At 45.4% G+C, this 27,173-nt stretch overlaps 1 protein-coding gene across 3 annotated transcripts in view; it reads right to left on the bottom strand.

The window, feature by feature from the left end:
* CASKIN2 (CASK interacting protein 2) overlaps positions 1-27,173 on the bottom strand; it is a 545,439-nt gene that overhangs the window by 163,560 nt on the left and 354,706 nt on the right. For all 3 annotated transcript variants that reach the window (XM_069654797.1, XM_069654799.1, XM_069654800.1), the window contains one exon: positions 12,692-12,802. In XM_069654797.1, the coding sequence (XP_069510898.1) occupies positions 12,692-12,802 (111 nt within the window). The remainder of the gene's footprint in view (positions 1-12,691; positions 12,803-27,173) is intronic.

Raw genomic sequence — 27,173 nt, 5'->3', positions numbered from 1 at the left:
CTTCAGAGGCTCTTCATCTCCTGAGAACACACTCTCTTGCATCAACTGTGCAAGAGGGTGAAGAGTGGTCTGGTTTTAGTTGGCTGCGGTAGGGAAGAGGGAGGTGGGGGTATCTCCTTGTACACACTCGTGCTTCTAGGAAATTAAGCGAGCCTGGGTACAGATGCTGGCCTTGGAGGCAGAGAAATACTACATACTGTCGTAGTCATCGTGATTGTGGACAGAGTGGTCGTCAACAAGGTGGTTGATTTTCGTCGATGGACCGTCCACAGGTCTTTCGGTGGAACAAATGTTGACTAGGTCATGGTTAAAGGCACTGGCATCGGCGACTATGTTCGCTTGTGGCACGTAGACTGGGTAGGCGTCATTGTCATCAATGGACCCCTCATCTCCGAAGAGTATTAACAGGGTTTTGTCGTTGCCGTAGACAGGACCGAAGATCGGCTGCTGTCAATGTCATCGACGGGGAGGCAGTCGAAACCTGCGACTTATATCCCCTTTTAGGTTTCTTCCCCAGCAAAGTATCCTCCTGGGATCTCACCCTCTTTGTAGAGGGAGCCCAATCTATGGGTCTGTCAACCCTGGCAGAGGCATGACTCCAGACCGAGGCCGAATCAGAAGCCCTGGCACCCTCTTACAGCCAAGCCACCAACTTTCTATGGTGATCCTTCCAAGTCTTCGTGGAGAAGGCCCGGCAAATGGAGCAGTCATCCACCTCGTGCGGGTGCAGACAATAGATGCATTTCTCCTGTTGTTCTTCAAAAGCAGTCTTCTCCTTGTACTTCGGATTTAACAGAACTTGCCAATAGCCCTTTGTGAGATCAATCGTGGAGAGGTATACCGCAGTGCCCAATTGGGCAATGCGATACGGGGCATTGGGTAGTTGTCGAATTGGGAAATTGCGTTCAACTTGTACAATGTACAAAACCTCCACGATTGATCGCATTTTGCCACAAGGACTATTGGTGAAGACCAAGCACTCTGGGAGGGCTCAGTAATGTCTGCCTCTAACATTTTCTCTACCTGCTGGAGGACTATTTCTTTTCTGGACTCAGGTATTCGATAGGGTTTAAGATGTATGGTGCCTAGGGGAGTACATATGTAATGGTACATCCCTTTCACTCTACCTGGGTCGCAACCAAAGACATCAAGGACATTGTTCTAGCAAGTCTTGAATGTCTTGTTTTTGATTAGATGGAAGGTCAGCTGGGACTACTTTAAGCTAGTCTGTATCCTCTGCCAGAAGGCTAGCCATCGCTACTGAGGTTGGCTCTACTGGGTCTTCTTTACATTCTTTCAACAGATTGATATGGTTTATCTGTGTTTTAGTTAGTTTATCTGGTTAAGCAACTCAGTAATTATATGGGCCAGTTTGTTCTAAGACTTCATATGGTCTGTGCCATTTTGAGACCATCTTATGCTCAGAGGTGGGTAATAGTACCAGAATGTTCTGCCCAATGGAAAAATATATGATATCGCCTTGCGATTATATTGTGTCTTTTGATGTTTCCGGGCCTGGTTTAAGTGGGAGTGACCTATTTCCTGTACTGCATGCATGTGTTCTTTAAACCTCTGTGTGGTTTGGGACAAGGGAAGAATGGCTTCTTCCCTCCTTCCAAGTCTCTTTCAACATGTCAAACACATCTCTGGGTTACTCAAAGGGTGAAAAGCCTAGGGAAGCCTGGGGTGCTTTATGGATGGCGAACAGGGCCTAAGGAATAATTAGGTCCCAATACTTCCCATCAGTTTCCACTAATATTTCCAGTATATGTTTTAAGGTTCAGCGAGACCATGTGTTTGCGGGAGATAAACAGAGGTTCGTAAGGCATTTATGTGTGGGATTTCTTTCACCTCGGCCAATATTCTACTCATAAATGTGGTCCCTTGGTCTGCCAGGATTTCTTTGGGGAAGCCTACCCTAGACAGAAAGGAGATTAAATGTTTTCAAATCTGCTGAAAGGTGTTTGTTCACATCGGGAAAGCCTCATGATATCACGTTGCGTAATACAAGATTACCAGGATATATATATTCCCAAGCCTAGAAGGCTCCAAAGGCCCCACAATATCCATCCCTATTCAGGAGAAAGGAACTTCTATGATTGGCATTGGCTGTAGAGGTGCAGGTGGTGGATGTTGTAGAGTAGTCTTTTGACACACAGAGCATGTGGTTACGAAATCCTTGACATCTGCATACACTCCGGGCCAACAGGATCTGTTCAGCACTTAATCTTGAATTTTTGTGGTCCCTAAATAACCAGCACTAAGATGGGAGTGTGAACAATTTCCAGAACCTATGCTCTGGTGACTTTGGATACTACTGTGTGTGTGAGGGCTTTCCCTTGTTGCTAACGTCTTCCTCTATATAATAACCTGTGTTTTAAGAAGAATGACTTTAAGGAAAGCCTCGGCTAAAACCGGGTCATTACGTTGGGCAAACTCTAAGTCTGGTATTATTTCTTGTTCGTCTTCCTTTCAATGGTAGCTTGGAAGATGCACGGTGTGCTCAGGGTTTACATCAGCCTCACCAAATCCTTTTGTCCCTCTACCCAGTTCATCAGGATCTGGAATTTCTAGGAACTTGGGGAACACAGCCTTTTCTAAGACTCATTGTGAAATGTTATCCCCAACCTTTACTTGATAAGGTTGTTTGCTGCTGTTCTGTATTAATATTTGTTTATCTCCCCAATAGTACAGGTTGATTACCCCACCTATTACATCTAGGCTCCTGCATGTCTAGTTGCCCTCGCACTGCCTCTGAGCTCCCCAGCACTTAAGGGGTCTGTATCTGCAACCATACAGTCCCTTCTCTCTGCACTTATGAGCCATCCGCTGGAAGGACTTGTGAATTAACTGCTTCCCCTCTCCCCTGGCACTTGCGCGATCTGAATGACACAAAGCCTAGTAAGATCGTTATTTTTTCCTCCCTTTGTTTCTCCCTCCTGGTCTTGTCTAGAAACACTTGTTTACAGGCGCGTTATAAATGCCATATCATAAATGTCTTTCTGCGGCTTCAATATTAAGTCTCCATTACTCGAGAGATTGAAGCCAATTGATTCTTGAGTAGCAATTGAGGGGTTCGAGGCTCTCTCCATTAGCTTTATAAGTTTCAGGGTCCCCTAGTTTGTGTCAACTGAGTCAGATCCCATCCTGACACCATGAGTAAGGGTGAGACCGATAAACAGGTGGCATGATTTTGTGCAAAGACTAATTTATACTAAAGAAAAAAGGAAGGAAACCTAGCTATCCCTAACTCTAAGAGGGGTTTCCCTGCCTCAGGAAAACACTAAGGAAATGTCAGAATATCTGAAAATAAAGCGTCAACCATTGAGCGTCAAAGTCCTACCTCTATCCCTTACACTAATAACCAAACTAGATTTGTCTCTTCTGGGTCTAGAAGAATGACTCCCTTCTTCTGGACAGGTATGCTTCACAAAGTAGGGGGAATGTCTCCCTTCGCCTGGCCTTTCTCAGGCTTCACTTGGAGGTTTAACAAAGATGTAGGAAAGTCTCCCTTGCCCAGGGTTGCTTTGACAGTTCAACAGACAGCCCTGGTGTACTCTCCTGCCAGGGACTGCCTAATGTGATTGCGGGAATGTCTCCTTTCCCCAGGCCTTGCTTACGCTTGCTTACAAAGGTTCAGCTGTGAACCTTGGTGTACTCTCCTGTCAGTGATTGCCTCGTTCCCAGACCCTTTTCACAATGGTTCCTCACTCACAGGTCCCATGCCCCTTTGTATTGACATCTTGGCTTTGGGTCCGCGACTCCTTCACAATGGTTTCTTACACATGGGTCCCACTCCCCTTCTTATTGGCTTCTTGGCTTTGGGTTCCTGACCCCTTCACAATGGTTTCTCACACACGGGTCTCAGACGCCTCAGACTGGCTTCTTGGCTTTGGGTCCCTGACCCCTTCATAATTGCTTCTCTCAAGACCACAAGTACATTCTCTTGGGCCTCACGGTCTTCCGCCTCCTTTTTGAGTCTCTTTATATCTTCCTACGGCTATCCTTCACTGTAGCCTGTGTTCGTGCTGTTGCGTGGCTTCGCTTCACTTCACTTCTGTGGAGCCGCTTTGCACGCACCTGCTCGGCCTTGCCATGCATTACTCACTCTCCTGTGCCACGGCAGACTGCCGTGTCCGGTTCCAGCACTTCTGCTGTCGGCAAAGCAGGTAGGTACATCTGGACTTGCCTTGCCTCGCCTGGGGAACCTTGCCAGGTTCTCCAGTCCTGGAAGATTGGGATCAATGCATCTCTGTGGAGTTCCCATTACGTTGGGGTAAGGGAATAGCAACAATGTCTGCCCTTTCATTCTCTTCCCCTGCCAATTGTAACACAATGTGGAAGATGAAGTGCTGCAGACCCCAATCCTATGTTTCTAAGGCCAGGAGGTATAAAGAGCATAACTGGGTCCCTTCTCTGCTTGTTCACATAGAACATCCTTTGATATTGCCCCTGTAGATCAACACTGGATGACCTTGAAGCAGTGGGAAAAAAGCCCACATTCATAGCAAGATTGCCTTTAGCTCTAAGTAATTGAAATGTTGCAGTGTCCCCTCCAGCTACCAGATATTGTCGACCTCCCAGCAGTCCATTACAGCCCGCTGTTCATAAGAGACAACTCTAAACGGATTGTCTGGGGGGTAATTGAGATGGGGTGGGGTGGAAAACGGTACACCGCCAGAGAGGTTAGTTGGTTCATCCACCAGAGGAGGTCCGGGTACATAGGTGAAGAAGCCTGAATGAGTTCCATTTGAAGCTGAGGTTCCTGCAATCAATGAGCAACAAGCTGGAGTTGAGTAATCTCATGTGGAACATGGCATGTGGTACTACAAGTATACACAAAGCGATGAGGCCAAGCAACTGCTGTCACTTGACAGCAGGAAGTCTATTGCGGTTTTCAGACTGCTGGCCCAGAGCACAAAAGACCACCGCACATCGGTTTACGCACAATACATTGTACTTTGGGTCAGCCGAATGTAGAATGGAGGAGAGGGGGCCAATGAGGTAAGTAAAGGGAGCTTGGGGTGAGTTGAGGAGGCTGTGGGGCCATGCAGTGGGAAAGGAAGTGCGGGAGGAATAGAATGGAAACAGACATTCAAACACACAGTTAAAATCTTTATTACAGGATCCAAATGCCAACTCAAACCAAGTCACAATATTTCTAGACATCTAGGACATAGTATTTGGAAGCTACAAATGCACACATCAAAGTAAAGCAAGGGCCTGCAGCTGGGAAATCTTTACTAAACCCCATCTGGAGGCCACCAATAGACAAAATACATTTAGGTTGAGGGCACCAAAACATTACACTTCAGATACAATATCTCCAGAATTAGTTACAGTGTAAACAAGAATTCAATTCAGCAGAAGTGGAACATAGATCTTTTAAAATACATTAAAAGTCACTGATGCATGCTGTCTTTGGCCTAAAACTCACTCGACCCAAACTGAATGCAGGAAGAATGGAACAGGCGACCTCAGGAGATCGCCATGATTCAAAGACAGAGGGTTGCAGCAGTGGTCACCATGATTAGGAGGAGGCAGGTGATCCTTGTGGCAAGAAATTAGCAGGCTGTGGATTGTGTGTCTTCTCTTCGGTCAGTAAGGCCGAAACTGCAGGGATAGGCATCTTTGTTCCATACGATGAAGATCTGCAGTGTTACAAGGCTGAACTTGGAATGGTGATAGGTGCAGTGAGGTGGTCGAGGAGAGAGTTGGTCTGTCCACTGGGTGGTCCAGGGACATTTCAGAAGACTCAGCAATCATGGATCCTCAAGCAGGGTTTGCAACAGGTTGTTACCACCAGCACATGGGCCGAAGCACTGACAAGGGCCTTCTGGAGATCAGGACAGAGGAGCAGGGCTTTACCAGGACTTGGCTGGGGAAATGCTAGTTGGCTGAAATGGTCATCCTCTGTTCGTCAGGGGTCTTGGATCCAATGATGATCTGTCGAATGGCTGCAGAAGTCCTCCTTCAAGCCAGGATTTGGACTGGAGTTGCCCCCAAGCCCACCAATGGTAAGGATCAGCACTATTCAAACTGGCAAGGGCTGACCAATCATGGACAGCCTCTGGCCACCACATCTGCCAAGCAACAGACACACTTTGGCTTGGATGTGGATTGGGTCCAGACAGACCCAGCCCCCCACATCCGACCACACACAGAGTGCCACTTTATTTTATTTTCATTTTTACTGTTTAAAGCATGGACCTAGCTCGAGAGCAGCGGAGAACTGTAAAGAGTGTGGGTAGCAAGCATTTGGGCTGCCATCTTTTAACGTGAAGTCTGTGAATCGGTATGTGCGTCAATTAAAATGAGTCCTTAGTCAGGTGTTGTTGAAGCCATGTTTTCAGAGATTTGTGAAATTGGAGAATTGTGGGGGCATTCCGAGCCGACCCCGGTATCGGGTTCCAGAGGATGGATGCATGACAAGAGAAGGATCGTTTGCGGGTCCCCTCATTGGGGATGAGTTGTGATTCAAGCCGGTTGGTTGATTTGCTGCGTGACGAGTGTGTGCCACCAGATATGTGGAGCTTAGCCGCCAGGTACACTGGTGTGCTACTCGTAACTGCTTTGTAGATGATACATGTAGTCTTCAACAGGTTTTGCCTTTCCAAGATGGCCGCTGCCGCATTTCTGGCTGATTCAAACTCCTCTGAAGCCCAACTGCCTCCTGATTGGCTGGCCCTGGCTTGATAGCCTATCGCGGAGCACCGGCAGGCGTAAGCTGGCCCTTGACGAAGGCAACCGAAAAAAGGCTCCACCTGGCTGAGCCTGTCCGAGCTTGGACGTGCTCTGGCGTTCTGCTTGGATCTGTGCACCAGCGACGGTTTTAACAAGTTGAGGTCCCCTTTGCCAACACCCAAGCCTGGTACCCCTACTCCAGACATGCACAACTCCTCACCATATCCTACCCCATACCGTATGTCAGCCTGAGCTTCACTCCTCCGGCCCGCCCGTCCCCTTTCGCCCATTAGCATCAGCGTCCTTCTCCCATACTGGGCTGCCGTAGCCCCTCACCTAAATCTAGCTGATCGACTAACCACACTCTGAGACATGGTTCTGTGCCTTTTGACACTTGATACGAGTCCCCTTTGAGACCTACGCACCATTTACACAGCCGTAGGCGCAAGCAGGACCATAGCGGCGCCTCAACAAGGTCCCTGATTGCTGCTTCTCCTCAACGGCTGCGACTGCATACCATGAATGCCCGCAGGACATGCTAATGCCCTCTACGTACCTCATATTTACGCCTAGTGGCATTCACTTACTTAGCCTAAGATCGTGGCGAATGCCTCCCATTGACTGCCTGTTTGCCACTGCCATTATTTGATTTGTAACGTGGCTAGTGCCCTTTGTTGACTGCATACTTGCACCTGTGTTCATACTTTGGCTAGTGCCTCTAATGTTTGCATGCATGTCATTGCCATTATTTTACTTGGTTAATAATTACGTGGCTAGTGCCTCCCAGTGATTGCCTGTATGATATTGCCCATATCTGTTCTGCAAACGCTAGTACCTTCTGTTGGCTAGTGCCTTTGCTGGCTGCCTACCTGGACCTGTTGATCATACCGTGGCTAGTGCCTCCAATGATTGCCTGCATGTCATTGCCAAAATTTTATTTGATTAGTATTTACATGGCCAGTGCCGTTGTTGACTGCCTACCTGCATTTGTTGCTCAAATCGTGCCAATGTCTTTGTTTTGACTGCTTGCAAATGCCTTAACTTGTGTACGGATTGCGGCTAGCGCCTTGCACTGACCCTGACTTAGGACTAATTGCCCACGCAAGCCTCTACAGTGTGGCCCTATGCCAACTTGACCCTAATTACATTAACTTAATATACCATCTGACCTAACCCGCATCTCAGATCCTGACACCCCTTACCTCTATCACATATTCATTAGAAAGTGCATCACCACCCTATTCTATCATGCCCCTCCTTGCCACCAGCCACACGGCCTACATTCCAGCCCTCCTACATAGTATCACGCTCTACACTATGGCACTCCACTTACCCACCCTGACGCCCATCACAAACCTGAACAATACTACTACAAGCTTCTTCATGGACTTAAAAAACCCTAAAGATCTCTTACCAAGCAATCCCTGCCCTACTATTGCTAGGAACCTACGTCTCAGAGCAAGGTTAGCCAAAATATGAGCCTCCTATCAGCTCCATCCCTACCAAAATAGGAACAAGGACTCCGCCTACTCCGCCCAGCCGAACGAATACTAGTTCGAATCTTACCCGCAACTTCGGCCCCAGGTCAACAAATAGTGCAGCCAAATATGGCAATCCCAAATCTACACAAGCCCCCCAACTAACAACTCCAATTGCCACGAGCCCTCAGATAAACGGAGCGTTAATCAACTCCAGATCCCTACTAGCACATGCTACAGAAATTGCCGACCTGATCCAAAGTGAGTACTTAGATTTTCTTGCCATCACTGAGACATGGCTACACCCCGCTGCAGGTCCCATGCTCATGTTAGCAGTCCCGGACGGCTACTCCATTCTGAGACAAGATAGACAAAAATCCAGAGGAGGCAGCATAGCCATCATTTATAAATGTACCCTCTCTATGAGATTAGCCACCCCTATTGACGTCCATTCATGTGAACTCTTATCAGTTAAAATACCACTCACCAATGCCCAAACCCTTAATATCCACCTGATCTATCACCCCCCCCAGCCACCCTCGGACATTTGAGGACGATATCAACACCATCCTGTCCAGTAATCTCAAAAGCTCTACACAAGTACTTGTACTGGGCGACCTCAATATGGGTTTTAACGACCCATCAGACCAGCTTGCCCTAACCACAGCTAACGTACTTTCCGAACTTGGTTTCACCCAAAGAAGTAAAACACCTACTCACAACAAAGGTAGGATACTTGACTGGGTGGCAGACCATAACTGTCAAGCCAATATCCTCGCCATCTCACCCCTAGCCTGTACTGACCACCACCTCGTATCATTCAGGATCTCTACTAATAGACCCCCACCTCTACCTGTCACCAGGGCTCCATCCACACTAACCAGCAACAAAAAGAATATTATGGTAGATAGGCTCATTCGGGCCTTACTTCCCACTCTCAATCAGCTCCCAGACAATACAGATCCTGAGAGCCTAGTCGAGGAATATAACAAAATCATGACCACCTCCCTGGACCTGATCGCCCCTCTCAAACTTAGGCCTAGTAAGCCTAAAACCCACCTGAACAAATGGTTTACCCCTTTTCTAAGAAACCTAAGGCAACAAAAAAGAAACCGTGAGGCTGCCTGGAAGAAACTACCATCAGTAGCCAACAAACTTAAACTTACTAAACTATCCTCCCTGTACAAAAAAGAAATTTGTCTAGCTAAACGAATATCCTTCGACACACGCATATCCCATGCCAAGTCCAACATGAAGGAACTCTTCACTATTCTTAAAGAAATGGAAACCCCCATAGCACCACCTGACACCTGCATTAAAGACACAAAATGGTGCTCAGAGATCCAACACGCTCTAGCCAATAGAATTTCCACCCTACAAAACAAAATCTCTAGTAAAAGGGCTTCCCTAAATGACATTTCCCCCATTCAAATTAACTGGGAATACCAATGCCGATGAATCCACCCGATTCAATTTCACCAAAGTTTCCATTCATGAAGTGGAAAGAATCATTCTGTCCCTTAAACCGTCTTTCAGGGTGATCTCTGCCCCACGCATTTCATCTAGGATGCAGCCCGTGACCTATCATCTTTCATAACAAAACTCATCAATGCGTCCTTTTCCACTGGTACCATCCCCACCAACCTTAAACAATCCTGGGTACTCCCACTCTTAAAAAAAAACGACTCTTGACCCATCTACACCTTCTAATTATATGCCTATCACGACAGTGCCCTTCCTCTTGAAAATTAAGGATAAGGTAGTCTATGTACAAATACAAAAGCACCTGGAATCACACCACCTACTTGGTGCCAGACAATCAGGCTTCCGTCCTCAACACGGAACAGAGACAGCCCTCATCGACCTTAAAACCCAAGTGGACGAGCTCAGGGACAATGGCAGATCAGCCCTACTCCTCCTACTAGATCTCTCTGCTGCGTTCGACCTGGTCGATCACACTATTTTATGCAACCATCTTAACACAGCAGCACACTTCTCTGACAACGCCATCACCTGGATCAGATCCTTCTTAAATGGTAGAACTATGAGGGCCTTCTCACCCACAGAAGCGGCCGACACTATACCTATTACCTGCAGTGTGCCTCAGGGCTCCTGCGTCTCGCCCACACTGTACAACATTGTTACCAAGCCCCTTTTCAATGATCTGGCTCATCTCAGTATCACCTACACTAACTATGCAGATGATACCCAGATCCTACTCCCGCTTTCAGGAAATTATGGAAAGGATTTGACCTTGGTAAACAAAGTGTACCTCATCATCCAGGCATGGATGGCCACGCATGGACTATGCCTGAATGATGATAAAACCGAACTCATCATCTTGGGCACCCCTACCAACCTAAAAAAACTAGGTTCGGACTACTACTCATATACAATCAATGGCAATAGTATCAAAGTAGAACAAGAGGTAAAAACACTAGGTTTTTACCTCGACTCAAACTCGTCTTTTTCCAAACAAGTCAATTCCTTTGTGTCCTCCACGGCTTACACGTGCAAACTCATACGCACAGGTAAACCGTTTCTCTCTGACACCAGCTGCACCATCCTGGCCAGAGCCCTCATTCTGTCTCGCCTTGATTATTGCAATGCCCTCTATCTAGGATCAACTAAAGCCACCATCAGAAAAATCAAAACATTACAAAATAATGCCCTCCGGGCGGCATTAGGTATCTCTAGAAGAGATCACATTTCTGAGAGCAGCCATCAGAACAATTAGCTTCCAACTAAGGACAAAATCCACCTAAAAACGTTGTCGCTAACCCACAAATCTCTCAACAATGCTGCCCCTAGCTACTTGGCAGATAGATTCCACAAACAGATCTCCTTGAAAACACCTAGAACAGCCTATAGAGACCGCCTCTCTATTCCTAGTTTCAAATGATCCACAATCAGAGCCAACAGCTTCCCTGTGAAAGCAGCCAAATTGTGGAATTCCCTACCTCCTACATTGAGAATTGACCAATCCTACCAAAGCTTCAGATCCAACATCATTATGTGGCTGAAATCCAATTGATTATTAAATGATAATTCCTGCTTAGTAAGCTGCTAGGACCCACTAACGACATACCTTCCGCTTTGGAGTTCATCCTCCTTGTTCCCTAACCTAACACATCATGGTAACCACATCTGCCTCACCTATTGCCAGTATACTCTACTAACAACCTACCGGCACTCATTGTTGATGTAAGAGATTTGATTTATCTGTATATACCGTTCCTATTCCCTCTACCTGTAAATTTGCACCCCTGTATATACCCTGGTCTGTATATACCCTTATGTAATTAATAACTGTATGTTGATTTTATACCTTTGTTGTAACTAAGCTTTGCATATACGTGTAACCGTTGCGCCCTGTTACCCTCGGGTATGCTGCGCATTATATATAATAAAACAAACAAACAACAGTATACTGGCTTGGACTGGAAGCCAATGTAGTTTGCCTAGGATGGGGGTAATTCGGTCAAAATTCTGTGCTTCTGTAATAAAACGTGCTGCGGCATGGTGGAATTTTAGGGGAGTCCGGTGAACAGCCGGGAGCCTTTTCAGGAGAGCATTTCCCCCATCTATGTGTGAGACCACAAGGGCCTGCACTACGGTCCAGATGTCCTGTGGTTGGATGAAGGATTGGATTTTTCAAAGGGTAGAGATTCTGAGCCAGGCTATTTGGGCCTTCTTGGCTATTCGGAGGACATGCTGCTGCTGTCAATGGTGAAGCCTAAGGATTTTGCCTGCGAAAGCAGAGGCTTTGCTCACGAAAGGGCTTTTCACATATGGCAATTACATACTAAGAGGGCAGCAAGAAAGCAAAGGCGCAAAATGGCCAAAGGATAGGCACAACCGTCATAGCATGACCATTTTAAAGTATATGGTACTTTAATTGCATAATGTGGTCAAATGCAAATATGCAAATGTGACAGAGAGAAAAATTAAAAACATGGTAGAAAAACATCAACTGCCACCAGCCATCCTGGTTTGCAAAAGAAAAAGTTATAGGGACACCAAGTTTCCCAACTGCACTTCACTGTAAGGTGATTTGTGCAGTTTAAAAATAATAAGCAAAGGGATACAGAGTCTCCCAGTACTAATAGTCTTAGGGACTGATCAGTGTGCAAAAGCAAGGTTAGTACGGCTAAGGGCTTTACTCACCTCCAAATATCAGGTCAGGATACAGACAATAGTAAAAAGATAGGATGTCCCACTGAAGTATATGGGAGGAAAGCACCAAAATAGAAAATCTTTCCTAACACAGGAGGTGACATTGCAGTCACAGGGGGGCCTTATATGGGTGGTGATGAACGTTTATTGACCAATAACCCCTTTGCAGAGGGTTCACAGGATGTCCTAGCATTGCCATATGATGCAAGGATAAGCTGGTGACCTTGCACTTAAACATTTCCCGCACGGTGTAGGTGTGATTGCGATTGTCCGACCCCCACATGGGCCCAGTGATGTGCCTGCAGTTATCCAATCTATCATGAGTCACGAGAGGACGTTGCAGTGCCCCTTACCTCCGGCGTCATGCGGCTGATAGTCTGCAGGTCATAGCCAGCATTAACGAAGTTGGTGGTGTACATCTCAAGCTGGAATTCACACAGCCAGTTGTGAATGATCTGTGCCTCCTGCAGACAAAAAAGAAACAGACAATGAAAAAGTCAATGGTTTTGGTTGCCAGGAAGCAGCATATAAATGACCCCAACAGAGAGCAGTGTTATTTCCTGAGCCAAAGACATCTAGAGGAATTACCTCAATCAGGTAAGGACTGTTGGCATTCTGGTATTATTCCACTTCACAATACCACAGCTGTTAGGGAGTTTTACTAAAGTCCGCCTAAGGTAGGACTATAAGGAGACTCTCCTTTTAGTGTACAGCAATCCAACTCCTAGTATAGGCCTGAACTACCCTAAAGGTTTGGTAGCTAAGACTGAGCAAGCAGCCAGGCTTATTTTAGGAGAGAGACGGGCTGTAGTAGAGTACAAAGAACTTTTAGCACAGAGACAGTCAAGAAGACACTTACACAACTTCAGTTATATATACATTATTTTGTATTAAACAAACTAGCCAATGTTAAGTTCACTTTTCAATTAAGGTAAGAGAAACTTTTGTACAGTAGGACTTTTGCAGTCTAAATCATTAAAATGGTAAACCTTACATTGGAAAGAGTTTCTGTGAGTTAGAAAAAGTATTCATCCACCAACAATCATTAAATGATACTACTGGTAAGTAAAATAACGTGCTACACACTTCTAAATTAGTTGGAAGTAAGTCAAGGTAAGTACAGCACTTGGCAAATAATACTTTGGAATCACTGGTTCAAGGAAGAATACAATGAATTAAGGCCAACCCAGAGGAGGTAAGACTTACATTTAAATTCACTTAGGCATTAGGCTTTAGAAGACCTTCCCTAACTAAGTATGAGAATCTCAGAGTCAGATTGGAGGGCAAAATACATAAGGCACATGTAGAATGTGAAGAGTTCCAGAAGTAGACTTGTTACAAGCAAGTACAGATCTTTGTTGGGAAACAAAATTCGGGGACTTCGTCGAAGTTTCCCTGTAGGCGCACAGGCATTAGGCCTGGGCGAACGTGTATGTGCAAAATCCCACACACAATTCATTACTCCAGCAGTACAGACTACCAAGAGTCTCAAAGTACCTTCAGCATGAGGAAGTTGTAGCACAAAGCTTTCATGATGCAGTAGCAATAGGCCCAGTCACCGGATTCTTGGTCAGGCAGACTAAAGAAGGGACACTGGATGGATCTCTGCAGCAGCAGTCGAGTGTAGAGGCTTCAGACAAAGGATTCCTCGTGTTTCAGTGGTTTTGGTGCCCTTTTCAAAGCACCAGTGAAGAACGGTTACAGCCGATCGACTCGGCTTGCTCTCTCAGCCCAGCCTTCAGATGAGGGGACTTCAAGGAGCGGAATCTTGCCTCTCAGTTTCAGGAGGATTCGCTCTTCAGAAGGCGATGCGCTGCACACTGGCCACAGTACCAGGGTAATGGTGGTTTGTAGCCCGGGAAGGTCACAGCTCATCATGGGATGGCTTGAAATGCAGGTTGTCTTCAGACTGGTTGGTCCCACCAGTCTAAGGGAGGAAGTCATCCTGATCAGAGCTTCCCTGTCTCTTTGAAAGGAGGACTGGAGCAGCAGCAGTCAGAGGGCTCTGGCGGTCTCTGGAGGTAGCTGCAGATGTCCTTCTCCTCTTCAGAATGGATCTTCCAGTGGTCGACTCTGGCTTCAGCATCAAGACCCTCGGCTTTTATGCAGGCACCCAGCCATTCAACTTGCATGCTGTCAATCAAATCTGGGGTGGGGGTTGTGCTTTCAGGATTGCCAGTCTCCCAATTAGAACTGGATCTAAGCAGGCACAATGGAGGACAAAGACATGTAGAGTTGCAGAGTCCTCACAGCTTCCTGTCCTCCCAGGCAAACTGGCGCCTTTGGGCGGGCTTCACAAAGGGATCCTGGTGAAGACAAAAGACACACAAGCACCTCCCCCACCCAGCATGACAGAAGAAGGACCAAGAAAGAGCAAACCATTGTGAGTTGGCAAAAAAAGAAGACGGGAACCATTTTGGATCAATGGTGCTCCATGTGAGCCTTACCGCAGCTGCGAATGCAGCCTGCGTTTTAAGTTTCACAGAATTGGTAGAAAAAGTATCCACTGCCACCAGACACTCAGATGGAATTGTTAATGTAACTCAAAGGTTACAGGAGAAGTGAAAAAGGGTTCCCTCAGCACTCCACATAGTGTGGGGAGGGGGGTGCTGGGCTTACATGAAAAGTATAGGTAGGATAAAAAGTATCCTCCTATCCTTGGGAACAGTAGTTTTCACAAGGAAAACAAATGAAGCCAAAGAGGGAAGCTCAAAAATTCCTGAAAGAATGATGGAGGAAAGTGACTCCATCAAAATAAACCCAAAAAGGGGTTGCCAGAGAGCAGAAATAATGGGTGAGTGGGGAAAAAGATTCCCACTCACACAAGAGAGACAGAAAACCCCAATAGTCCAGGAAAGGTACTGGCGGACTCACCACGGTAGGAGAATATCACACAAGATGGAAATTCTACCTAACAGCAAAACATAGATTGCTGGAATGCTCCCACATTTCCCCTGCATATGAATAACACCTAAAACAAGCACACACAGTTTAGTTTGTGTGATGTCACACACCAAGCATGTAGTCACTCTTTTCACCCATCACCCAATTGACGGAGACAGACACACACAGACACACACACAGACACATCCTACCAAATGTACACCCAAAAGGTGCTCGTACAGACACTCAAGGAGTCATGAATGTGCATGCTATGACCCTCATTCATTGGTGCTGGTGGCAAGACGTGGACTTAACTTGCCATGGTGATCTCAGGTGAGACAGAGGCTGGGAACAGGATGAAATGCTGTTGCCATTTGCCCAGGACCAGCAGGTGGCTTATTGGAATAGTAGAGCTGCCCAAATGCCACCAAATGATTTATCTGCCCACCCCATTCCACAATTACCTTAATGTGGGCAGCTGTGGAAATGTCGCCACCTGCGAACATGAGTTTAATTCCTTTATGCAGGCAATTCCCAAAGTCATCTCAGCCAAAAGCCTCCGCTTTCTGTTCAGGTGGATTTTAAGAAGCATCCCTGTGGATAGAATCTGAGAGGCCACCACATTCTGATGAACAGGGATAAACACGAAGGTCGAGGGAAACTATCTGGGCAGTGTGACTGAACAGCGAGGCTTAGATTTAGGAGGGTGTGAGAGTGGTGAAATGTTCAATTAAGGACACACAGAGCACTCTTAATAATACAAGTTAGGCACAAGGTAGAAAAATACAGTTATTTATTTAGGCCCTGGACAAACTCTTGCCCTGAAAACGCCACAGCTATGTAAACACACACTCAAACATGTACTACTATTATATACACATTCACCTTGGTGTGCTCTGCTAAGAGAACTAGCAGTTCACTTTTATAATGCAGTTAAAATCCTTTTTTTCGAATAGTGTAGATGTCGAAAGCAAGTGAATACAAGAATTGAAGCAAGTAAGTAACCAAATACTCCTTCCCTACAGTGAAAGAAGGGACATGCGCCCTTGGAGTCACAGGTCCAAGTAAAAGTACTTTCAGGAGGCTAGCAGTCTCTTTAGGAATCTGAACAAGCGTTGACTAGAGCCCACATGCAGTTTTTAAGTATGCAAACGTTAAATAAGAACAATAGAAAGTTCTTAGCAGACCCTCTCCCAATCCAGACACCTAAGAGGGAGATGCCTGACCAGAAAACCACTGTTAATGGTTAGGCAAGGGAGAGGTAGGACCAGGACTTCATGCCCATACAACCCTATGGGGACGGCGGGGTCAAAACAAGTATGTTTAATCATCCCCTGTACTCAGATTCACTTGGGGACAACTTATGAGTTCCTGAATTCACTGGGTACTATACATTTGTGCCTTGGTTCTGTTGAAGGAAGTCAAGGTGCCTCACAAATGCCCACACACCAAGACTTCCTGGCTTCCAACATTGGACGAAATAGGTGTTAGGGAGATGTATCAGTTGTATGCTTAATCCCCTCTCCTAGTGAGACCTGCAGCACTTTTTGCTGGACTTCTGAAGCTTTTTCTTTTATCCTGAATGAGGGGAGCCTTTTTCCCCTCATTCATTCTCGTTTGCTCTGACTTTTGGGAACTCTATTCTTTCTGTTTTACTTTATTCTACGGAGTCTGCTTTCCTCGAGATCTCTTTGAGGCATCTGTGTTTAACTTTTGCAGCACACTGCACCCTATATGTAGTATTGCTGAGGACCATTTGGGTTCTCCTTTGAGATTCTTTACTTTTCTGTAAGAACTACTGTTCTTAAGGAAAGAGGGGTACTTTGTATTCTTCCTAAACCTTTAAATTGTAAGACATTAGCACACACCACCTTATGTGGAGTGCTAAGGGGATACCTAGTATCCCCCTTCTCTCTGTTCCTGTAACTTTTTAGTCCCACTACCCTACAGTTATTTCTGCTGGCAGTGGATGTGTTCTACCAACTATTGTGCTATTTCTTACTGCAGACTGTGTTCACAGTCTCCGTTATGCTCAATAGAGTCAACTATGTTCTAACATGGTGGCTCCTTTCTTTTTTCACCATTTCTCGTGTAGTTGTCCTTTGTTAGCCCTTCTTTACCATTCTGGCAGGGTGAGGTCTGTGTATGTGTTTTCCCTTTGGCGGGAATATTTGGTTGTCCCGCCTAGGCTCCAGTGTGTCTGCGAAGGCAGGAAGTGGGGGAGGAGTTTTGCACTACCCTGCCCTTTGTATGCCAGAATGTCTGAATGGAACCAGTTCCCACTGGGGGGCTGGCTGTCCTGATTGGACGGCCACCCGCCCCTTTCTGTAAAATGCTAAGAACATTTGCAGAGGGGCGTGTGGGAAAAACGAATATAATGTGAGGTTCCTGAGGTAGAAGGCAAGTAGACCACTGGAACAGAAGCTCCTAAACTGAAGATGACCAGAGACGCCTGAAGACCCTTCCAGTTACCGTGAAGTGACCACTACTGTCCTGACCTGGTTTTCCTATGGACAGAGGAGCTCCGAAGAGAATAACTCATTCCCTTTGGCTGGTGGGACCCACCAGCACAAGGACAAACTACAAATCGAGCCATCTCCTGAGGTGCTATAAACTTCCAGGGCTGCAAACCACCAATACCAGGAGACCTCAGACCCATTTGCAGTGCAACGTGTTGGCAAGGCCGAATCTGTCCAAAACTTTAGTGAGCTCTAGTTGGACCTCCTGAGGCACAATCTTATTCATCTAAGTCCAGGACTTGGATCGAAGAAGATCGACCGGGCGATAACCGTCCTTTGTTGGAGCTGATAAAAAGGCAGCAAAACTGCAGATTGACCAAGGAGACCGAAGAAATTCGTGCCAAGGGTCCTCTCTTGCGACTGCTACTGTGAAATCTGTAAGGAAGGCATGGTATCAAACAGTGAAGACAGACAGAAGTGATCACAGTTCAGTGATGTTTAATGAACTTCAATGGGTTGGTAAAACGCCTTTCTAAACTTAAATCTAAGGATAAGAGCAAGCTACGACCATCAAAGAATAACGCAGTCCGAGTGGAGTCTGTCAAATAAAAGGGCCTATACTAATAAACCTATTTCCAATCCTTACTTCTAAATACAAAATGGCGTGGGATAACAATATATACAAAAGAAAAGTGTTCAAGAAATTATATGTCAGGATAATTGAGCAGTTAGCTTCCCTTCCCAAGGTTTTCAGCACGGGGCAAGACGGCACGTGCAGGCTTCGCACACACTCTAGCTTCTTGGCCACGAGGTAACAGTTAAACACATAGGCATCAGGGCCTTCCGACAAAGTTTCTCTCGCAATGACAGTCTCTTAATGCAGAGGGCCGGATGCAGCAAACAAAAAACAAAAGTTCCTTTCCTTTGTCAAGGTTTCACGTTCACAAGTTCAAGACTGGTCTCCCTCCTTCGGGCTTGGACCACGGGTCCCCCTCGTTCTAGCTCAGACCTCTTTTTTACAATGTTCACAATTTGGTCTCCCTCGTTCGGCTCGGACCATGGATCCCCCTCATTTGGGTGTTAGGGAGAATTCTCTCTTTAGGCTGAATTACCTAACCTAGCGAGTCCCCCAGCAGCTTTGCTGGATTTCTGGAGTTTGTTTTTTTCTCCTGCCAAGAGTGAGACTCTTTCTCCCACTCTTGGACATGATTTATGGTGTTCCTTTGACTGTTAATGTGTTTTATGGGCTATGGGGTCCTTTACTCCATAGGGTCTCATGCTTGTTACACAGCACCCTCCGTGCAGTAACACACCCCACCATAGACTCCATACCCTGGGACTGACTACTGTCTCCCAGGGCATGTAAAGTCACCATTGGCTTTAATAGTCCCAAATTATTAACAGAAACCAGTACAAACCATCATATTGTGGACATACTGGTCGGGGCAATTCGATTGCCCCGGGGTCTGTTAGTTGAGGGGGCACGTCTCCGTCCCCCCTGATCGAGTTTTGGCTGGTGGCAGTGGATGCTACTTTTTATAGTCGACCGCGAATATATCCCTATGGGATTTTCCCATTGTTCGAGGCTACCAACTTTAATTATTTAATTCTCATAGCCTCGAACATACCGCCGGTTTATTGATTTAATATTAATTCGCCGGTTGGTATTTTTTGCCAGGACTCGATTCTAAAATGGCGTTTGTGTTCTCTTCTGTGACTCCAACTCAAGTCGAGACCTTTGTTCCACTTTTTGGCGGGCTTCTCCACAGAAGCCTCCAAAAGTGGTGCCACTCTGTCTGGGTACCACAGGGGGTGTGGGAGGGAGTTAAGGCACCCTGGACTGAGTTACCTTGGTAACTCAAGTCGCACTCTTGTGTGATTGGCCCAAGTGGTGAGCTGGCCGGCTCACCACTTAGCATGTTTGCTTGACAGCTAGGCTGAGTGAATGGGGGTGTGCTGCATAAAAGCAGGGCTTTGGGGACTGGAACTTCAGAAGTCGCCACATGACCTGAGAATCCGACGAGGGAGAAGCTGCGTCGACCTACCACGACGACACCACCGTTGGAGCCCTGCGGAACCTACTCACCACTTCCCAACGACAGAGAAGATCTCCCGGCTGGAGAGGCTTCTTCCCCTGACTGGTGGGCACAACCAGTTTACCTTCTTCTCTTCGCATCCCAGGCCGTCTTGTGGTCGAATTGCCTGTGGCAAGCACCCCAGCAACCGGATAGCCACTTACCACTGGACCGCGAATAAAAGGACCGCTCCTTTTACCCGAGAACTCTGCGGCTGGTTTCTTCCCTGGCAGTGCAACGGACTCCTGTCTTCCTCCCTGACGAGATCCTCTCTTCCCCCGGACGAAGCACCGACTTGCATCCGCTGCCAGGAACAACTGCCCCCGCTGGAGTATTCTCACCACTTTAAGATACCGTGTCCGCCAGGCCTCCCTTTCTAAAGATTGCTACAAGGTAATAATAACCCCTTAACCTTCTGGACTGGGCTGGCCGCCTTGGCCCTCTAACTGGTCCCTTTCTTTTGATCCAACTCTTTTTGAACCTTTGCAAGACTCTTGTGCACTGCAACCGTGTGACCTTGGACCCATTTCGTTTTGATCCTCTTAAAGTGGATCCGGCCTACTGAACTCTAAACTCACGGTTTTACTCTGCCTTCCTCTCTTGTTGTGTTCTTAATAAAAGTGTTGGGATCTGTTTCAGTTTATACTCTGCTTTTCTCTCCCTTTTAAAACGAATTATTAGAGTGCCATATGCGTTAAGCGCTCACCGCTGTCTGGAAATAAGTGGGGCTTTACTAAAGAATTGTCTAATATTCTTTTAAGGGAGGGTATATCTTTTAGTGACCGTGTTTTTGAATTGCTTACTATTAGTGCCTGTGTGTTTTTCTAGATGTGGTTTTAAATAAATAATTATATCTCTTTTACACCAAGCTCTGGTCAGTGTTTACTTGTTCTACTGTGTTCTTTTGACCTATTGTGAATACTCTGTATACTGCCTAACTCTTCTTGAGGGAAGTCTGACTGCTCATCCACAGCTACCAAGTGAATCTGTGTGGTACAGACTGCTACCAAGTGGGTTTACTGCCAAACACCTGTAGTCTTAAATCTTTTGCAGTGGTCCCAGAGGGAACTGCACAGGTTTCTGCCTAACATTGGGCTCAGACGCCTTTTTGATACAAGATTCACAACTTGGTCTCCCTCGTTCGGGCTCAGACCATGGATCCCCCTCCGTTGGGCTCAGATCCCCTTTCTGATACCAGAATCAAAGACTTTCGAATGTGCAATGGGTTTAGCTTAAACCGTCGCAGAACCACTTTGATTCACTTCACACAATTTACTCTTCACATCGATCTTCTGCTTTCGTTTCCTTTCATCATGATACTGCAGAGACCTTCGAGGACCACTCTGTCAACGGTATTGTATATTTGTTTCTAATGGTCAAATATTCCCCAGCAAGTTAGCTTCACTCGCGTCTTTCATCACACGTGTTTAACAATGTTCCTTCCAGTGCTCACTTTGCAATGTTGCCGCTTGCAACCTTAACTTCAACACAGACCAGTCTCTCAAACTCACCGGCTGTGTTATTCTCTGTCGCTTCTTTGTTCTTGGAGCCAAGGACGACACCACGGCGTCTGCTGATCCTCCCCATCTTGGTCAGTCACACGGGAGGACCCTCGATATCTCTGACACACAATGCAGGATTCTTAAACCTTGTTTCTGGTCTTTCTGCCTTGAAGGTTTCTTGAAAGTAACACTTCCTGTCAATTAGGTCAAGGGTGTTGCCCCTTTCACGAACCTATTGTGCCTGGCCGTCTTTCTCCCCTTGTTCAACGGCCAACTCGAAAATGCTGTACCTTCGTGTGTTTTGCCTCGCTCAGAGTGTGCTCTCGTGCTCCACCTTTTATCTGTGTGGGGAAGTGTAATGGAAGTCAGGTCCGAGTGATTGTCGATGATTGCCTGACCTAACCGGACCATATTATTGGGCCAGGTAATGTACACGGCTCGGGTGAGAGTCATTTTCGCCCAGAGCGGGTTGTCCGTAAGAAAGTGTTCATGCAGGAAAAAAGGGGGGCGGGGGGTGAGGGTTGGGTTTCTAATTATCCCATCTTTTTTTTGTTTATTTGTTTTTGGTTTTACAGAAAAAACCTTTACAAAGAGAATCATCATCTAAAATTATCAAAAGAAACGAAGAAATTGAATACAACCAAAATAAAATGATCCAGAACGCCAGGGGTGAAAGGGGAAGACATCAGATAAGATGGGATAAAGGTGTTACAGGGACGAGAGGGATACTGCGTTGTACCATCCGGTGTCCCATTCCTACTCCCCGAGGACCCCCTCACCCAGGTGATCTTCACGTACTGGTCCACTCCCAGGAACTGGATCCAAAAGCGATGGTCGTGTCCTGGCCACCTGGATGACAAGTCCCTGGGGTCTAGCAGGCGAGACACCTTCTGGTTTCTCACACATCCCATTCAGAGTCCTTGCTTTTCTCACCAGACCAAGGAATTGGGAGACCGGGTCCGTCGCTGCTGCACAGGAGAGAATCCAGCTTTGTTTATTTTTTCTAACCTAAGGTATTGTGGGGCTAAAGGTAGAACTTACCTTAAGCCGAAGAGTTGCTCCAGTGGGATTGGAGTGAGTTACAAGGTGTTTGTGTGTCCACCCATACCTCTGGCCTCGGCTTGACAGCTTGTGTGCTATTAGGGATTCCTTAGCAGGGTCCCCCTACTTTGTGTTATATTACTAATCATTTCTATTTGTGTGACTAAAGTATCTCAACTTTACCTGTTCTGCTTGTACATAAGACTTTGGTTCCACTCCTACACTGACTTTTTGGTGGTATCAGGTAATATTGTCCCTGTATATAATGTCACCATACACATAGTCGCTGGGAAACGGCATATGCAACATTACATATGGGGACAATATATGGGGTAAATAGGAGCGGGGGGAGTCCCACGCTCTCTTTAAAAATAAAAAATAAAACATTCAGGGGGTTGCAGTGGTGTTCCCTGCATGTTCCTTTTGATAATGTCTCATCAAAAATACAGCGTCATTCTTGCAATGTGAAATTTTTGCGGGGACATTATCACATGGAACCCTTTTTGGTATAGTTAGGGATTGGACTTTAGAAGCCTTGAAAAGTGTCACTATAATGTAAAGATGTGCTAAAGTGTGTAACCAACTATTTCCCTTCCTACAGACTTTATTTTACGTGGTTTTACTAAACGAATATAATTACTGTATATGTTGTAAATCAATGTGAGTGTGCGGTAGTACCGATAATATGGCAGAACTGTCATTAGTGCCCTCCTATGTAACAAACGCAACCGCAAGCCACTACTATTAAATCAATCACCTCTACAGAGTATTGCTATTAATTCCTATCTGTGTTTATTAAGTGAAACAAATATGTATCTACCTTCTTTGTGTAAATAAGAATACAAGTATATTTTTAATGTAACATTTACTGTGTAAGAGCTTCTTTGGACTATTGTATTTATTGGGTTCAGTAGAATTACCAACAGCTCACATGCTCCTCCTTAGATAAGCCTGGCTGCTCTGTCATTCTTCCAGATCCATTTGGTAGTACTGACTTATACTAAGAGTTGGGGACCTGTATACCAAGGGATAGTTTCATAGAGTCTTACATCAAGTGGACTTTATGAAAACTCCCCTAACAATAGGCAGCCAACAAGTAAAGTGAACATAAGACCTTTGTGCGCTCTATTCTTTTAAAATGGCAGTCGAGGCACATTATGAAAAATAAAACGAGCCTTGTAATTTGGATTGTGCTTTTGCTCAAAATGGAATCTGCTCATTATTTCAAAGATTGAATGATTGGTCAGAGAACCAAATCAAGCATTAGGAAAATGGCTGTGTCTACAAAGGCCCATCAGGAAACCTGATAAAGGGATTCTTTTTTTTAAAATGTACTTTAAAGTTTTACAATAAGAAAAGGCAACAAGAAAAAAAAAAGATCTGGGTATAAAATGAATCCATTCGCGCTATGAGTTCTTAGTGTTTGACATGTTCTGCATAAAGCACTCCCTGATGGTGTGCACCATTCCCTGAAGTGCTCTGTGCTAGTGTATCAGATGCCCTTAATAGAGGCCATGAGTTCAGTAAATGTGTCATTATCGACTTGTTTTTCGGACTTCTGTCAGAATTCTATGGTTGTTACCCACAGAGCTTTGCAAAGTTTATGAGATTGTGTGAAAAGTGTGGATTCCATTTACGATGCATTTGGCTTTGACTTCTCTAATTTCAGAGACACAAGAGCTACTTCCGACAGTGATGAATATAAAACAATAACTCACCTTAATATTGATGCCAAGATTTTGGTAAACATTTTTACTATCCGTTTTAACACTGTTGCATACTTCACAAATAGTTTTTTATTAATGGTAGATGTTCTAATGGATTTCTAGACTCTGGCCTGGTGGACAGATTTTAGGAAAGCATCCAGTTGGTATGATGAACACTTTAGGGCCTGTCTAGCAGACTAAGAGATAGTCAAGTAGCCACATAGGTGCTGGTGTTTTTCTCATGAAATACAGACCAATTTTAATAGTTGTTCTACCCTTGCTCATATTGTAATTTTGTGAAGTTTTAAACGGTATCATCTAGATTCGATTTTACATAATTTGCTGAATTTTGCATATTTGTAAACCTACCTAGATCTACTTGCATACTCTCTCACTCGCTTGCATATTGTAGACGAAACGAGGAGAGTAAAGTTACTTGTGCGTGGGATTTGAATCCGAGATACTGCATCTCGGCACACACACGACAGGAGTTTGAACTACAGTCCCCAGAAGGACTGTAGTTCTCCTGCAGTACTTGTTCTGTCCACAGGCGTGAACGCGCCGGTGCGAACAAGACCAGTGAGTCTGTGCGGGTCTGTGCGCATTTGTGCAGTTCTGCGGTCAACTCTGCTAACCCAGGATAGCCATAACATGGCTATAAAGGGTAGGTTAAGCAATTTAGATGCACCAATAGATCCTCAGGGGGAATCTACATTACGGCTAAAGGGAGCTCCAAATAATGTTGAGAGCGTTAGCGCTATATCACATGCTACACCTAACAAACATAATCGGGATAACATTGCGAATGCCATGAGAAACACTCTTACTGAACTCACCATTTCGCTTCTAAATACCCGCTCACTGGTTAAGCATGGCATTGAACTACATGATTATATCCAGGAGTATAAACAAGATATCATGTGCCTTATGGAGACATGCCCCATTGAAGCCCATGGACCAACCATAGAGCAGGTGACCCTCTGGGTTACATGTTCTTGGGAAGCACAGAGAGAACAATGTCGGGGGTGGAGTGGCCATAATTTGTAAAAAAAAAAAGAGCTGGGATTTTATGAGGCTAAAATACAATGCACTGGATGTGATATCATCCATGTGAAATTGACCTCAAACCCCAATTATAGCCTGAACATGGTCTTACTTTACCGCCCACTAGGGGAGGTATGTAACTTTAAGGATGACATAGTCAATCTAGTTGCACCTATGCTGACCACTAATTCAGGGCTAGTAATTTTGGGTAATTTTAACCTTTGGAAAAATGACAAAGCGAACAAAAAAAGCACTTTTATTAGAAAAAATCATGAGCAACCATCATATTGCTTACCACAATACAGAGCCCACTCACAACAAGGGACATATATTAGACTGGATTGGAGGTGGAAATGTCCAATTTGGACCTATTTCTACTATTCCGTGTATCTGGTCTGATCATTATTTCCTGACATGTTGCCTGGAGCTTCCTGTTAAAACCGTAAGAGTGCATGCCACGGCACACACTGTCAAATTGCGTAATTTCAAAAATATTACTCCCCATATTTTAACGACTTGAGCAGATTCACTTATGAATAAAGCAGACAACCTTGATGACCCATGAAAGATAAAACGGTTACAGGCCTGCCCAACCGCCACAAACGGTTATCTCCTGCACTAGCTGAACTTAAAATCAGCAAAAGACAGGCAGAACATATTTGGGACAAACATAAATGGAATGAGAATCTGTTGGCATGGAAACTCATTGAGAAGCAGTACAAGAAGATGATCATAGAGACCAAGAAATCTTTCTATGATGATGAAATAAATCAGGCTGGAGATAAGACAAAGGAACTCTTCCGCCTCTTTAGAACATGGGAGAAACCTATGGTCTGCAACCCCTCCATTAAACCAACCACTGACGATTGCAACAGAGACCAGAAGGCTTTTGCCGAGAAGCTCCTGAAGGCTTAAAATAAAATTGAACAGGAAACACTAACACTCCCATTGTCAGACCCTCTGCCTAAACCTAATTCACCTGAAACAGCTACCTCTACCAATCTTCCAGCCAGTTTTAGTTTTATAGAACCCAACCTAACTGAAATGTTGGAGTTACTAAAAAATATGCACCCCACAAACTGCCCGGGGGAAATCTTCCCTTCTAAATATATACAGGAGCATTGGGAATTGTTTGCGCCCATTCTCTGTCGGTTTGTCAACTCTTCTTTTCATACCGGCTCTATTCCCAACTCTATCAAAAATGTGGCAGTCACCCCCCTGCTAAAAAAACCTGGTTTGGACCCTTTGGATGCGGCTAATTTAAGACCCATTACAAATACCCTATTATTTCTCAAGCTTATTGATAAGGCAGCTACTACACAGCTGCAATCTTATGTACTTGATACTGGTAAATTGCACGTGAAGCAATCGGGCTTCCGGAGATTCCACGGAACCAAGACAGCATTGTTGGATTTACAAACACACATGCTCGGTAAACTGGAACACAGCAAGTCAGGGCTGGTGATGCCGTTAGATCTATCTGCAGCCTTTGACTTGCTGGACCACAAACTCCTGCTTGATAGGATGGCTACTGTCGGCGGACTCTCCAATAATGCCATTACTTGGCTCAGATCCTTCTTGGAGGGCCGCCAGTCACACGTCCATTGGGGTGATTGTGCCTCCGAGTCACAGACTATAACATGCAGAATTCCCCAGGGGGCATGTCTTTCCCCCTTGCTGTTCCACATTTACATTTTTCCCTTGTGTGTTGAACTGGAATCTCTGGGGATCTTTTTCTGTAATTACGCAGACGACTTTCAGCTGATACTAAATATTACCGGGAATCATGAAGTTGATGAACAAATCCTAGCTGCAGCTTACCATGTCATACAACTATGGATATCTTTGAATTGGATCTGCTTAAATGCTGCCAAAACTGAGTTGATGCTCTTCGGCTCTCAGCATTCTCAATCTAAACTAAGCCGAAAATATGACCATTTCACCATCGAAGGCATTCAAATTAAAATAGTGCAGAAAGTCAGGACCTTAGGCACATACATGGAGGAAAGTCTTGATAGTGAGGCACATGTTACAGCCATTTCTACCAACACTAACTACCATCTAAATGTACTTAGACAAGTAGCCCTGCTAATCTCGGTGGAAAATCGTATAAAACTTGTAAGAG

The sequence above is a fragment of the Ambystoma mexicanum genome, chromosome 3q (genome assembly GCF_040938575.1).
Source record: "Ambystoma mexicanum isolate Mex_15411 chromosome 3q, UKY_AmexF1_1, whole genome shotgun sequence".
Lineage (NCBI taxonomy): Eukaryota > Metazoa > Chordata > Amphibia > Caudata > Ambystomatidae > Ambystoma > Ambystoma mexicanum.
This window is presented reverse-complemented; position numbering and strand designations above follow the sequence as displayed.